The sequence below is a fragment of the Mastigoproctus giganteus genome, chromosome 9, assembly GCF_048544385.1.
Source record: "Mastigoproctus giganteus isolate SK-2022 chromosome 9, ASM4854438v1, whole genome shotgun sequence".
In the NCBI taxonomy this organism is placed as follows: Eukaryota; Metazoa; Arthropoda; class Arachnida; order Uropygi; family Thelyphonidae; genus Mastigoproctus; species Mastigoproctus giganteus.
This window is the reverse complement of record NC_143583.1, coordinates 190673936-190688880: the sequence shown is the minus strand read 5'-3', so window position 1 is coordinate 190688880 and position 14945 is coordinate 190673936. Positions and strand designations below refer to the sequence as shown.

At 37.9% G+C, this 14945-nt stretch overlaps 1 protein-coding gene across 1 annotated transcript in view; it reads left to right on the top strand.

The window, feature by feature from the left end:
- The first annotated feature begins 2316 nt into the window (after positions 1 to 2316).
- LOC150080974 (large ribosomal subunit protein eL19-like) overlaps positions 2317 to 14945 on the top strand; it is a 101209-nt gene continuing 88580 nt past the window's right edge. Inside the window, exon 1 of the mRNA XM_090382014.1 lies at positions 2317 to 2402. Within this exon, the coding sequence (XP_090238140.1) occupies positions 2398 to 2402 (5 nt within the window). The 5' untranslated portion in view covers positions 2317 to 2397. The remainder of the gene's footprint in view (positions 2403 to 14945) is intronic.

Sequence of the window (14945 nt, the reverse complement as noted above, 5' to 3'; positions counted from 1 at the left end):
AGAGGGAAAAAGAAATCCAAAGAAGAAAAAATTAGTCAAGAAACACTTGTCATGATGAACCAAAGACGACAAGTGAAAAGCAAGAAAAACACTGACAGGGAGAAAATTGAGTATACTGAGTTATGCAAAGCCATTAGAAAGAGACTCAGAGAGGACATAAGAAGATTTAACACAAGAAAAGTAGAACAAGCATTAAGGGAAAACAAAGGATTTAAATCAGCAGCCATGAGCAGTAATACAGAAAGACAAATGATACTGAAACTGAAGAATAGCGATGGTGTACTTATAAACAGCAGAGAAGGCATAATTCATATAGCAGAAGGCTACTATAGAGGATTATACAAGGAGCAGGGGAATGACGCCAGCATTGGGGAAGATGGATTGCAAAGTAGCAACACATACGACATACCCAATATTCTTCCTGATGAGGTAGAACATGCATTGAAGAAAATGAAGAATCAGAAAGCCCCGGGGGAAGATGAAGTTACTGTAGAGTTGTTAAAATTGGGAGGAAGAGACATAACACAAAAACTGGCAAGGCTCTTCACAAAGTGCATTCGAAAAGGTGTGACACCTAAGCAGTGGAATAATGCAATCATAGTTTTGCTGCATAAGAAAGGAGATAAATCAGAAATTGGAAATTATAGACCAATTAGCTTGTTATCCCACATCTACAAGTTGTTCACAAGGGTCATTACTAACAGATTAGAAAGAATAATGCATGAGAATCAACCGAAAGAGCAAGCTGGCTTTAGGACAGGATTCTCAACTATGGGTCACCTTCATGTAATATCACAGCTAATGGAGAAAGCAAATGAATATAAAACACCATTATGCCTGGCATTTGTGGATTATGAAAAGGCATTTGACTCCATACAGCAAAAGGGAATGTTTCGGGCACTGGAAAGACAAGGCATTGATACCCCATATATTATGATTTTGAAGAAAATATACGAGAGTGCTCCCTCCTTTATTAGACTAGACAAAGACAGTAGGAAATTTAAAATTGAGAAAGGAGTTCGACAATGAGACACAATATCTCCGAAGCTGTTTACTGCTGCCCTTGAGGAAGCTTTCAGAAGATTAGACTGGTCGCAGAAAGGAGTCAATGTGAACGGTGAGTACCTAAACCATTTACGATTTGCAGATGACATTGTGGTCATAAGCCACGATCCCAAAGAATTAGAGGAAAATCTTAATCAGTTAAGCACAGCTAGTAAGGATTTTGGACTAAAGATGAATATGGTTAAAACAAAAGTAATGATGAACAAGTATGCCACAGAAAGGGAAATAATGATTGAAGGAGCAGTAATTGAAAAGTTGGAGTCATATACTTATCTGGGACAAGTTATTAGCTGTAATAATGATAAATGGCTGGAAGTCAAGAGAAGAATAAATTTTGGATGGATAGCATTCAGGAAATATAGTCACATACTGAAGAGTAATATCCCAGTTTTTCTGAAACGTAAAATAATGGACCAATGTATACTCCCCACCATAACTTATGAACGTGAAACTTGGGCACTCACCAAAAGAATGGAAGAGAAGCTGAGAACTACACAGCGAAGAATGGAACGAATCATATTGGGAATCAGACTGTTAGATAAGAAGAGAAACACATGGATTAGGCAACAAACTCAAGTAAAGGACATTCTTATCAAAACTAAAGAACTAAAATGGTCTTGGGCAGGACACATAGCTCGAAGACATGATGACAGATGGACTAAGAAAATAACAGAATGGTATCCAAGAGGAGCTAGAAGAAAACCTGGAAGACAAAGGCGGAGATGGATAGATGAAATTCATGAGTTTGTGGGTAGTAAATGGATGTCCAGTGCTCAAAACAGAAGGAACTGGAAAGTTGCTGGAGAGGCCTTCATCCTGCAGTGGATTGAAAATGGCTGATGATGATGATGATGATGATATTAGCATTAGCATTAGCATTAGTAGAGGCATACGATGCAAGAAAGCAAGCTTATTCAGCATCAGCCCAAAAAAAAAAAAAAAAAAACCCTCTCCCATTTCACCCCTCCGTTCGTTCGAAATACCTGTCCAGTTGAGCTTTAAATTTGTTTAGGCTATCAACTTCAACAACAAGTGATGGAAGTCGGTTGCACCAACCAATCACCCGCTGGCCAAAGGCAAATAATACAGTAAATACGGCTATTACATCAGAGTTACTACATAGATATTGTTATATTTTTTAAATATTATTTCTAACCTCGTAACTGCGGGAACTCGGATAATGAATATTCGGATACCGGAGGCTCCCTGTATAAATATACAGTATATATTTATATATATATATTTTTTTTTTTTTTTTTTTGAGAATATACAATGAAATGCTTTTAGCGCCATTTTGCCACGTGACGGAATCTTTTGTTAAAGAAACGAGCCATGAGGTGAGTGTCGTGCGTAGATGTTAATTCTTATTTATTCTTATTAACGAAAATAATAATGTTTTTAGTTATATTATGTATTACTTTTAAAAACTAATAACTGTATATTGTTCTTGAATATCAAAAGTTCACGTTTTATTGATGAATGAAACTGCCCACTGCGTTCACATAGTTATGAGAGTAACGACATTTTTTTTTTTTTTTTTTTAATGTGCATATAATGATATATAAACTTAAGTTATATGATTATATCGACAAAAGTTATTTTTATAAAAATGACCACTCCGAAGATTTTTTAAAATTTATATAAAATTACCCAGCATTTAGAAACGGTGGGTTTCCAAAGAAAGAGCAAGCTGGTTGTTTTGGGCGCATGGAATAACTATCATTCAGGGCCCTGAAAAAGAGTTGGAGGCACACTGGATACGACTCATTGGCCCCCAACCCACTCAAAGTGAGGTCTCAAAACATTTTTTTGAAATTATCTAAAACAAAAAAGGGTTCTCCAAACCAAACTTGCATCCGAAGCCGTAGATAACATTTCAAAATTGACTTGCAATTTCACTGCTGCTTGCTGTGCAAAAGTGCGAGCTTTTGCAGCATTAGCAGAAGGATGTGCATCCTCCCAAAGTTCATTTGCACACCTTTTTATTATTATTATTATTATAATTAGGCATATGATGCAAGGAAGCCTGAGGCCTGTGCTGCACCAGCCAAAAAAAAAAAAAAAAAAAAAATCTGAGTTACTCTGAGAGAGAGAGAGAAAAAGAAAGAAAACAAGAGTCAGAAGTAAAAGGAAATCACCAAGAAAGAGAAGAATCATAATGTACAGCTCAGGACCCTGGGTGTGCCAAGCCCATACTGTTTTCCTAATGACTGGTTGTCTAATCAAATTTATCCAATTTCCTTGTTCCCAACACTAGGTGGAAGTTTATTTCAACCATCTTGTTGAAAACAAATTTATGTGCGTCTGTTCTGTAGCCATTTATTTTAATTTGGGCCTTGGGTTCAGTGTACGCATGTCGTAATTTATAGAATTTTAGTCTTGGTAAGAATATCTCTTTTTACTGCACCTAATCTTGTAGCCCTTCACTGCATCCTTTCTGACAATTTTACTTCCTTCCTAATGTGGATCTTATAAAAATTTACTTTTTTCTTTCATATTATTTTATTAATATAGAGTAGAGAGAATTAAGAATCTCCACTTGGGAAAATTCTTTTGCAAGTGGAGGCTGCAACCTAGCGCAGCCAAGACTGGGGCATCTTGCTTCCATCGCACTAATAAGGTGGTGACTAGAGAGCTTAATATACAATTTGACAACACCCGTCTTAACCACAACAAATATCCGAAATACCTGGGTGTCATACTAGACAGAACATTATCTTTCAGCGAACATTTGACAAAGAGTGCATGCATCAAACATGAAAACAAGAATAACATTCTGCAAAAGCCATGTAGTACCATGTGGGGCTCCTCTGCTTTCACCTTATGTTCTTCAGCTCTCGGTCTTGTCTATGCAGCTGTAAAACTGTGCTCCAGTTTGGCTTAACAGTAACCACATAAAAAAGGTGGATGTACAGCTAAATAACATGTGCATCATAACCAGAACAGTCAGGTCCACCCCTACCTTTTGGGTACCCGTCTTGAGCCATATCCCACCAATAAACTTTCAAAGAAAATGTGCCCTCATCAGAGAATACAGAAAAATAATAGACAATCTTGAACTACCAACAAACTCCAACATTTGAGACCGAGAAATGAACTAGCTCTGTTCCGGACATCCACCAATCCTGATGGCTAAAACATTGCAACAAGCCAATTTCAACCTTCTGGATGCAAGAGTGGCTACAAAACTCCCCTCCTCGATGTCATACAATGCTTTGTATCTCTGAAACACCACCAGGTTTTGACCAGCCTCGTAGGATATGGCTAGCATTAAACAGGGCACGAACACGACATGGTAGATGTGCAGACTTTCTCTATAAGTGGGGCAAAATTCCTTTCCCGACATGTGACTGTGGAGCTGATAGACAGACTATCCAACACATAATAGAGGACTGTGCCTTGCGAGCCTACAAAGGAAACCCTGGAGACTTCCTGATGGCGACTGATGCAGCAGTTGACTATTTAAATAAGTTAAATATTGGTCTTGTTCTATTTAATTTAATTTTATATCGGTCATTCTTGAGTCATGTAATCGGTGCCATGTGTACTGTACAAGCCATGCGATAAATAAATAAATAAATAGAGAATTGAAAATTAAAACCTCTTATCGTATAACTTTTGGGGGGGGAAATGGTAAATTGAAAAGCAAAAACATGCTTTTAAATTAAAAAAAAGTCTAATTTAATTTGATTTATTATTTATTTTTTGGTAAATTTTAGGTATTGGGGACTTTATATTATATTGTAATATAACAGTATCAGTTATGTAAGAATGTTATACTTCCTGACTTGTAACAGAGGCATATGAAGAAAATAGGGTTAAATCCATTTTCTGGGGCAGTCTGACCACTAAATGTGAAATTACATTACTTGCAGTTTGTTTTTTTTTTTGGGAGGAGGCGGTATGCTTAGTTTTGATTGTTACATTGTTATTTAATGACACTGTACTTATACATTGCATCTTGCACTTTTTTGTCATGTGACTTTTATTAGTCATGTGATAGAAGTTTGCTTTTCATTGCACACTACCTTCTGATTTTACTTGATAGCTTGTTGACGCCTTAAAGTTGAAAAATAAATTTACTTTTTTCTTTTTTATATATATATATATATATATATATATATATAGTTTTTTTTAATTTATGGTTGTTGTGAATCAGATATTTTTGTATTGTTTTAGATGCATGGAATGAGTGTTGGTCTGACATGTGCAGTTGTGGGCTACCACACTGTGGTGTAGATGAACACTGGGTGCCTCCGTAGCCAGGTGGGAAGGAGCAGCAGTTTGTAGCACATGCTTCTTGATTAGACTGGGATTCGAGCCCGTCACCACCAAATACGGAGGATGTGGAAAGGTCAGGGAATAACCACCGCATATTCCCGGAGCAATATGGCCTTAATTGCTAATGCTCCTAAAAACAAAACAAACAAAAACAAAACAGATGGTCACTGGGCATGCTTTCCAAGACTCATTCCATACTTACAAAACAATAAAAAAAATCTGATTCACAACAATATCCATAAATTAAAAAAACTATGCTAAAAGAAAACAAAATGCCAAGAAAAATAACAGCAACACATACACTGCACAAACGTAACATTACACACATTTCTCTCAGGGCGCCTCCATAGCCAGGTGGGCAGGAGCAGCAGTGCATAGCACACACTCTCCTTGATTAGACCTGGGTTCAAGCTCGTGAACACCAAATACGGAGGATGCGGAAAGGTCAGGGAATGACCACCGCATATCCCTGGAGCAATATGGCCTTAGTTGCTATTCTCCTAAAAAAGATTCTTTATTAACATAAATCTTGCAGCCTGTGCTCTGCTTAGACCAGCACTTGCACAATTGTCCTTTACAAACAGAAAGACAGGCCAGGATGTCAGATATGAAGTTTTCTAAGCAGAGCACAGCCTGCAAGAGCACCTCATGGGGGGGGGTCTCAATGATATACAAGAGTTTTACTAGTAGGGATAAGGAGGTGATTATCCCTTTGTAAAAAGCAATGGTCAGCCCACACCTTGAGTACAGCATACAGGTCTGGAGGTCTCGTTTTAGGAAGGATGTAGAGCTGCTGGAACAAGTACAGAAATGGGCATCGAGATTGGTGAGGGGGAACGAAGGGCTGCCCATTGTTCCCCGAGAAAGTCTTAAGTTCTACGAATTGCAGTCTGAAGACTACGCACCTGCAGGGTTATCTGAATGAGATGTATAAAGCTTTTTTTTTTTTTAGCTGATGCAATATACGCTTGCTTTTTTGCATTGTGCTTCTACTAATGCTAATGTGTAACAGTATCAAAAGCTTTCCTAAAATTCAACTATATGATATCACAATTTTTTTGCAACCAGTTTCCTTGTGACCACATCATAACATCCAATCAAATTGGTCAGACGAGACTTCCCCTTAACAAGCCCATGCTACATGTGAACTTCAACTGCGGCCTTGTTTAAATAATCTTGCAGTTCTTCTTTAACCAGTGACTTTATTATTTTCCTCGGAACAGAAGTTAAACTAACAGGTCTGTAATTACTTATGTCACCCTTTGATCCTCCTTTGTGAATTGGGGATATATTTGCCCATCTCCAGTCAGTGGGAACCTCTCCTGAACTCAGGTAAGCTCTCATAATTGTGGCTAAGGGTTTGCTTACTTATTTTGCTGCCTAGATTAATATCACTGGATAAATCTCATCTATCCCCAGGTGCCTTTCTTGTGTTTAACTTCAGTAATTTCTCTTCCACATTCCTCTCAGTTATTACAAAATCATTTAGCTCCATGTTAGTCTGGTAAGCTTCTGGCTTCCACTGCCCTACAGAATTCCTCATGTGAATGCAGATGCAAAATACTCATTTTGTTTTTCAGCTACATGAGCAGGATCATTGGCAGCCAAACCATCGATATCGAGGGGACCAATATGATTCATCCCCTTCCTTTAGTGGTTACATAAGTAAAGAAGTATTTTGCTGTTTTTCTTTGCATCCTTTTCCAAAGATTTCTTGTAATCTGCCTTTGCGTGCCTAACCTCCTTTGTGACTTGATTATAGTGTATATCTATCATAGGTTTCTGTCTCCTGATAATGTATATACATGCCATGCATTTTTCTGCTCTGCCACAGGTCTCATTAGTTCATCTGACATCCCTTTAGGCATAAACCTTGAACAGTATTTCTTAGTTGGTATGAAAAGTCTAGTAGTTTCCAAGATTAATTCCTTGAATTCTTCCCATTTAGAATTTTCTGTTTGTAACATCATTAGTTGGTTCCACTGTATAGAATTTAAAAACTGTCTAAGACCACTGTAGTCACCTTTATGAAAGCAAAAACCCTTCCCTTTACTCTTGATGGTAGTTACACTTTTGAGTAAATCCCACATCTGTACACTGTGATCACTGCTACTTAGTGGTTCCTTTATCTGCAGATTCTTAATGCATGAATAATCACTGTTGATAACCAGATCAAGAGTATTACTCTCTCTCTCTGGTTCCCTGTCTAATGTGTTGCTGTAGATGCTTCTGCATATAAGCTTCTGGCTCTGAACCTACCTTCACCTCTGGAGACAAATGCTTTTAGTGACCTGTGCTGCAAACATTAAATTCTTAATAAACACCCTACATAGCAATATCATCTTCCAGTAAATCCACAAAAGCTTTGCTAGTGTGTGAGTGACCAATCCACAAGTTCCAGTCATTATCTGGGAAGTTAAAATCCCCCATTATAAGACATTTTGATTTATTGGCCCACTTGTTTCTCTGTACAGTTGTTCGTTGTACTCATCAGTCATTATGCCTATAACCGGGGCTGTAGTGTGGAGGGTTTAAATTCTTGTTTTTACTTTAAGAATCTTTTGAGTCTTACTTTACATTCTTAATTTTGGCTTCTTTTAGATTATCTTTCAGCCACCTATATTTCTTTTTAGCTAGTATTAGTAGTGTCAAGTGATTCAAGGAAGCAAGCTTGTATAGCATTAGACAAAAGGGGGGGGGTAACACTACTACCAGATGGAGGTTTGTTTCAGCAATTGGCTACTGCTGGCTGAAAGCAAATTTATGTATGTAAATCTTGCAGCCACTCTTCCTCAGCTTGAACTTATGCCCCCTCCTGTGTGGTCTGTGCAAAGGGAAGAACTCGGTCAGATCTCATGGGTGCATAGTCTCCAGACAGTGCAGTTTACAGAATTGAAGTCTTTCTAGGTAAGAGTACCATTTCATTCCCATCAAAGTAAATGGAAGAAGGTCATTAATATACAAGAGGAGAAGAGTAGGAGGAACTGAACCTTGTAGAACACTAGCATTGGTGGAAAGTGGTCAGAGAGAAAACTGAAGACCCAATTGCAAAACCAGTCAGCAGTCTATAAAATGGAAGCTTATTAAGAAGACCTTTAGGTCAAACATAATTAGATGCTTAGAAATGCCAAGAGAAACTGCTTAAGTTTCACCAAACTTTTCCATTGGATTTATCCCTAGATAGATAACACAAGCCAAGATATCACAGTGAATTAACACTGATGAAATCAGTATTTGCAATCTTTGATCAGATGGGAGGTTTTTCGTCATTTTGGAAAGAGTACAAGTAAGTGTAATGGGATGATAATTGGATGGAAGGGATTTGTCGCCCTTTTTAGGAACTGGCTGGATACAAGCAAATTTCCAAGCAGAAGGGAAACACTGTGGAATGAATGTAACATTCAGACCAAGGGTAAGCTCGGGATCACGGGTTTTGGAAACAAGTGGAGAAATACTATCAGGACCTGGCACTTTCTTGGCAAGAAAATTCTGTTCAAAATTCTTCTATCATCCTTTTGACAGAAGACCAGAGGAGGCGTTGAGTTAGTGCACAGGGAATGGTAGGAGATTGTCAATACGAAAGTTAAAAGAAAAATAGGATTCTAGTAAGTCAGCTTTATCTTTAGCTGAGGAGACAATAGAACCATCAGGTTTTAACAGAGGCAGGAGGAGTATAATAGATGGGCATAGGTTGTGGCGATTAGCTTTGGCAAGAAACCAGAATGCTCAATTGCCATTTGGGCAAAAGGCAAGTTTTCTGCTGTTAGACTGTTCCAAATACAGTCAGTCCTCATATAACACGTGTTTACACTACACGAATTCGATCATACACGATTTATAAATAGGTGAACGATATCTCATATAACACGAACTGAATTCGCTTATGCACGATTCTCCTTCGTGTTTACAAGAAATGGCAGTCAAACGCGGAATCACCCCAACCAAATGTAACACGATAGGAATGAAGAGAAGATTCTGAAAATGTATTTGTTTTTTATATCAGTGAAGAGGAAACACATTTCACCATAATAACCTAAAAACCAACAAATTCAGGCTATTGGTGTAATCGCAAATGCAATTAGATCGAGTTTACTACCAGTTTATAACAGATTCCACTAGCAGAAACGCAACTGGAAATTGCTTTTATTGTTTTATGGTAGTAACCTCTAGAAATGTGCTTTAGTAAAATGTGAGGTGTTAATAGTGTATCTCTGCCTTTACAGTGTTGTTTATTCAGTTGCTACACGTGCCCAGAATTGTTTGTGTATCAAGCGTGCCTCCTCGTTTTGTAATTGTGCTTTATTCCCTAAAAATGAGTAAAATACTTAAAAGGTGTGAAAAGGAAGCATCCTGGTAAAGACACTGCAGATTCAGAGTGAAAAAGAAACCCAATGTCGATAAACAGAGGTGGACTGGGTCAAAAATTCTTACCAGCGAAAATTTATAGTGGCCTCATACTGTGGTTTATGGCCAAAATCACACCAGCCTCCGGCCCACTGGGGTTTCCCCGGTAAGGCTTATGGCCAGTCTGCCACTGTCGATAGAGAAAAAATATGAATTGTGAAACGCTTTGAGCGAAATGAAAGACCATGTGATATTGCACGTGCTACAGACGTAAATGAGGCAACGCCAAGAATTACGAAGAATGCAGAGAAAATAAAAACAACTTTCATAGCAGGAACAACTCAAAGTGTAATTAAAATCCATTAGATTAAGACACAAAAAATTGGAAATGGAACGGCTGTCATCTGTTTGGATAGAAAATCAAACAAAAAACAAGTTTGCTTATGATAGAAGCAAAAGCATTAGCAATATTTCATTACGATTATTTATTGTGTTTGGTAATGTTTTGGTTACAAGTGTGTGTTCAATCTTGGGTGGTTGGCACCTAACCCTATTTTTCCCATAGAGCCTGTTTATATTTCACGATTTTGCATTTGACGTGAGTTTCTAGGAACACAACTATCGTGCTATACGAGGACTGACTGTATAGTGTGAACTGATTGACTGCTTTACAGTTATTGTGAACTTTTGTGTAGGCAGAAAATGAACCTGGAGATTTGGATGCCAGCCAGTTGCAATATGCAATGTTCTTATCTTGAATAGCCATAGCACACTTGTTGGAAAAACCAAGGTTTGAGTAAAGGAGAAAATTTTAAGGTAGTGTGGAATAAAGGATGTCATCCCTACTTGGAAAAGAAGAATAGATATCTCGCAAATCATCCCATTTTACATTCGTGTAATGCCAAACAACACAATTTTGAGCATTGTCATGAGAGGGAGGCTCCACTGGAAAAGAGGCCAAATTGTGTTCTGAGGTGCCTAAAGAACCACTAACACTGGCTAGATACTTTGAAAGGTTGTTTGTGAGAAGATGAGTGTTGTTGTGTGATTAGGATTGTCTGATATTCTGGTAGGTAAATTAACAATCTCTGAAAGGCCATTAGTAATTGCAAGTCTTATCTCGAATAGCTGGGTCTATGTGACAAGAAAATGGAAGTCAGCTGTAGTTGTGAACATTAAAAGCTTTAGTGTAGGCAAAAAATGAACTTGGAGATTTGGATGTGAGCCAATTGTGATATGCATTGTTGGGATCAGGTCCTAAAACAGTAATCCAACCAAGGAAAAGAAGAAGAGATATCTCACAAATGATCCCATTTTTTGCAATCTTTAAAGCCAGACAACATGATTCTGAGCCTGGTCATGAGAGGGAGACTACATTGGAGAAGAGGCCATTGCCCAAGTTCCATTCTGAGGTGCCTTTTCCGCCCAGTGGGAAGGTGGTGATTATAAATACTGTGCTACCTACAAGAGTGTGAGTAGTTAATACAGACAATTTGGAAGTTCAAACATCAGCTGGTTAGGTACTTATGTGAGGAGGAGACACATAGCCAGTTTGTTTTATTTATTTTATTATTTTTAATTGATAACAATAACCAATAAAACAAAAATGAAGCTATTCAGCATTATTTATTGATCCAGAACAGAAAGAGTAGCAGTTTATATAAAAAGGTGTAGTCAAAGTTGACAGAAAGAAAATTAAAATAAAGTAATATAAAATACTCTGACAGTCCATTATTTCTTTGAAAAATTCGTCAATAAAAATAAAAATGAAACCGACAATCTCAAAATCCACACTAATCATTAAAAATAAAGAAAGAAAATATTAAAATCAAGAATTAAAATGAGTTAATGCTCAACTGTAAAAGAGTCAGAGTTGTAGGCATACAGATGTGGTATTTTTTTTTTTTTTTTTACACAGTAATGAAGCCAACAACCACGCGAACTGTATAAGGCAACTGTAATTGGACTTGTGATTTGTCAGTTCAAGAACAAATTGGGATATTGTGTAATCACTTTCACTGCACATACAACCATGATAAGGTTAAAAAAAATAAAATAAAAAACCATAAACAGAAGTCCTAATTCCAACAAAGGTCATTTTTGATATGTACAGTCAGTCCTCGTATAACACGTGTTTACATTACACGAATTCGATCATACCCGATTTATAAATAGGGGAACGATGTTGTATATAACATGAACCGAATTCACTTATGCACGATTCGCCTTCGTGTTTACAAAAAATGGCAGCAGACCGGAATCACCCCAACTGAACGCAACACAATAGGAATGAAGAGAAGGTTCTGAAAATGTATTCATGTTTTTTATATCAGTTAAGGGGGAATGCATTTCACCATAGTAACTTAAATTCCAGCTATCAGTATTATCGCAAATGCAATTAGATCGAGTTTACTACCAGTTTATAACAGATTCCACTAGCAGGAACGCAACTGGAAATTGTTTTTATTGTTTTATGGTAGTAACCCCCAGAAATGTTCTTTAGTAAAATGTGAGCTAGTGAGGTAGAGTTATCTCTGCCTTTACAGTGTTGTTTATTCAGTTGCTACACACGCACACAGCTTTGTTTATAGCAGCAGCAGTAGTAGTAGTGGCATGTGATACAAGAAAGCAAGTGTATGAACTTATGCAGCATCAGCCAAAAAAAAAAAAAAATCACACCATTCCCTCCAAATGCCTGTCCAGTTCCTCCTTAAATTTATTTAACCTATCAACTTCCACAATGACAGATAGAAGTTTGTTCCAGCAATTAACCACCCGCTGGTTAAAGGCAAATTTCCGCACATCTATTCGACATCTGTCTTTTCTTAATTTGAATTTATGCCCCCTTAGGTTCGTAATCTGAAAAGTGGAAGGATCGCATCAGATTTCAGCGTGCTCAACCCATTCAAGGCCTTATACACCTCACTCAGATTACCGCACAGGTGCCTAGTCTCCAGCCACTGCAATTTGCAGAACTTAAGCCTCTCTTGGTAAGAGGATCCCTTCATTCCCCTCACCAATCTTGTTGCCCTTCTCTGTACACACTCAAGCAAATCTACATCCTTCCTAAAATGAGGCCCCCAGACCTGTACGCAGTACTCAAGGCGTGGCCTGACCATTGCCTTATACAGAGGGACAATCACCTCCTTTACCCTGCTAGCAAATGTGTATCAAGCGTGCCTCCTCATTTTGTAATTCTGCTTTATTCCCTAAAAATGAGTAAAATTCTTAAAAGGTGTGAAAAATAAGCGTCCTGGTGAAGACACTACAGATTCAGAAGGAAAAAGAAAAGCAATATTGATAAACAGAAGCGGACTGGGTCAAAAATTCTTACCCAGTAAAATTTGTAGTGGCCTCATACTAGCGTTTATTGCCAAAATCACACCAGCCTCCGACCCACTGTGGTTTCCCTGGTAAGACTTATGGCCAGTCCGCCTCTGTCGATAGAGAAAAAATATGAAATAGTGAAACACTTTGAGCGAAATGAAAGACCATGTTATATTGCACGTGCTACAGGCCTAAATGAGGCAATGCTGAGAATTACAAAGAATGCAGAGAAAATAAAAACTTTTATAGCAGGAACAACTCAAAGTGTAATTAAAATCCATTAGATAAAGACACAGAGAATTGGAAGAGATGGAACGGCTGTCATCTGTTTGGATAGAAAATCAAACAAAAAACAAGTTTGTTTATGATAGAAGCAAAAGCATTAGCAATATTTTATTACGATTATTTATTGTGTTTGGTAATGTTTTGGATTCAAATGTGTGTTCAATCTTGGGTGGTTGGCACCTAACCCTATTTTTCCCATAGGGCCTGTTGTTTATATTGCACGATTTTGCATTGCATGAGGGTTTCTAGGAACACAACTATCGTGCTATATGAGGACTGACTATTAGTATACGCCTGATTGGGACAGCACAAAAGTGATAACACAAATGATAATATTATCCATGATCACAATAAGTGGCATAGACTGTGTGAGAGAGTGCGTGCTCATGTGCATATTTTGTCTGGTGCAGCAAAAGCCAGTGCTTTTGTCACGTTGGTGGAATTGGAGTTTAATGGCACAAGTGCTGACATGGCCATATTATGTTATTTCTGATTATCAGATGACATTTATAAATCAAACAGTTTTATTCTCTTTAGGTAAAGAAATAATTCTAGTAAATTTGCATCCTCTCCTAAGATGCAGTTAAGGGTTCCTGTAAGTCAGAGAGATTTCAGGGTTGAAGTGCTCTTGGGTTGCCTTGGACCACTTGACTAATATTTAAAAAAAAAAACAACAAAAAAAAAACACGCACACGCAATGAAAAAACTAATACTACAGAAGCAATAGTTGATGGACACCCAACCAACACCCACTCAATTACAAAGCCTAACTCCCATCTCCTCCATCATGCATTAAGAATCTGCAGATAAATGAACCACTAGGTGGCAGTGATCAGTGTGTTGAAGTGGGATTTACTCAAGGAGGTAACTACCATCAGAGGTAAAGGGAAGGGTTTTTGCTTTCGTAAAGGCGACTATGATGGTCTGAGACTGTATTTAAATTCTATACAGTGGGACCAACTGATGATGTTACCAACAGCAAACTCAAAATGGGAAGCATTCAAGGAACTAATCTTGGAAGCTACCAGGCTTTACATACCAACTAAGAAATATTGTTCAGGGTTTAGGCCTAAATGGTTGTCAGATGGACTAATGAGACATGTGGCAGAGAAGAAAAATGCATGGAATACATACAAATTAATGGGCGACATGGAAGCCTACGATAGATATAAGTTGGTCTGTAACCAAGTCACAAAGGAGATTAGGCAGGCAAAGGCAGACTACGAAAAATCTTTGGCAAAGGATGCAAAGAAAAACAGAAAAGAGTTCTTTACCTATTTAAACTCAAGGAGGGAAGGGATGAATCAGATTGGTCCACTGGATATTGATGGTTCAACAGTTGAGGATCCTGCTCAGGTGGCTAACAATCTAAACGAGTATTTTGCATCTACATTCACGCATGAGGAGTTATTCAGGAAGGAGAATGACGTAGGTAAAGTACAAAGGGTACTAGGAAAGTTTTGCAATACAGCTTTGTTTATTTAATTTTTTCAAAGTAATTTCCTCTACATTCAATACACCTCTCCATCCTCCGAAACCAATCTTTAAACCAGTTCTGCCAAGTTTCACTAGGGAGTAAAGCACACTCGTTGTCCCAAGCCTGTAGAAGGTCCTCATCACTGGAAAACCGCCTCCCTTTTAGC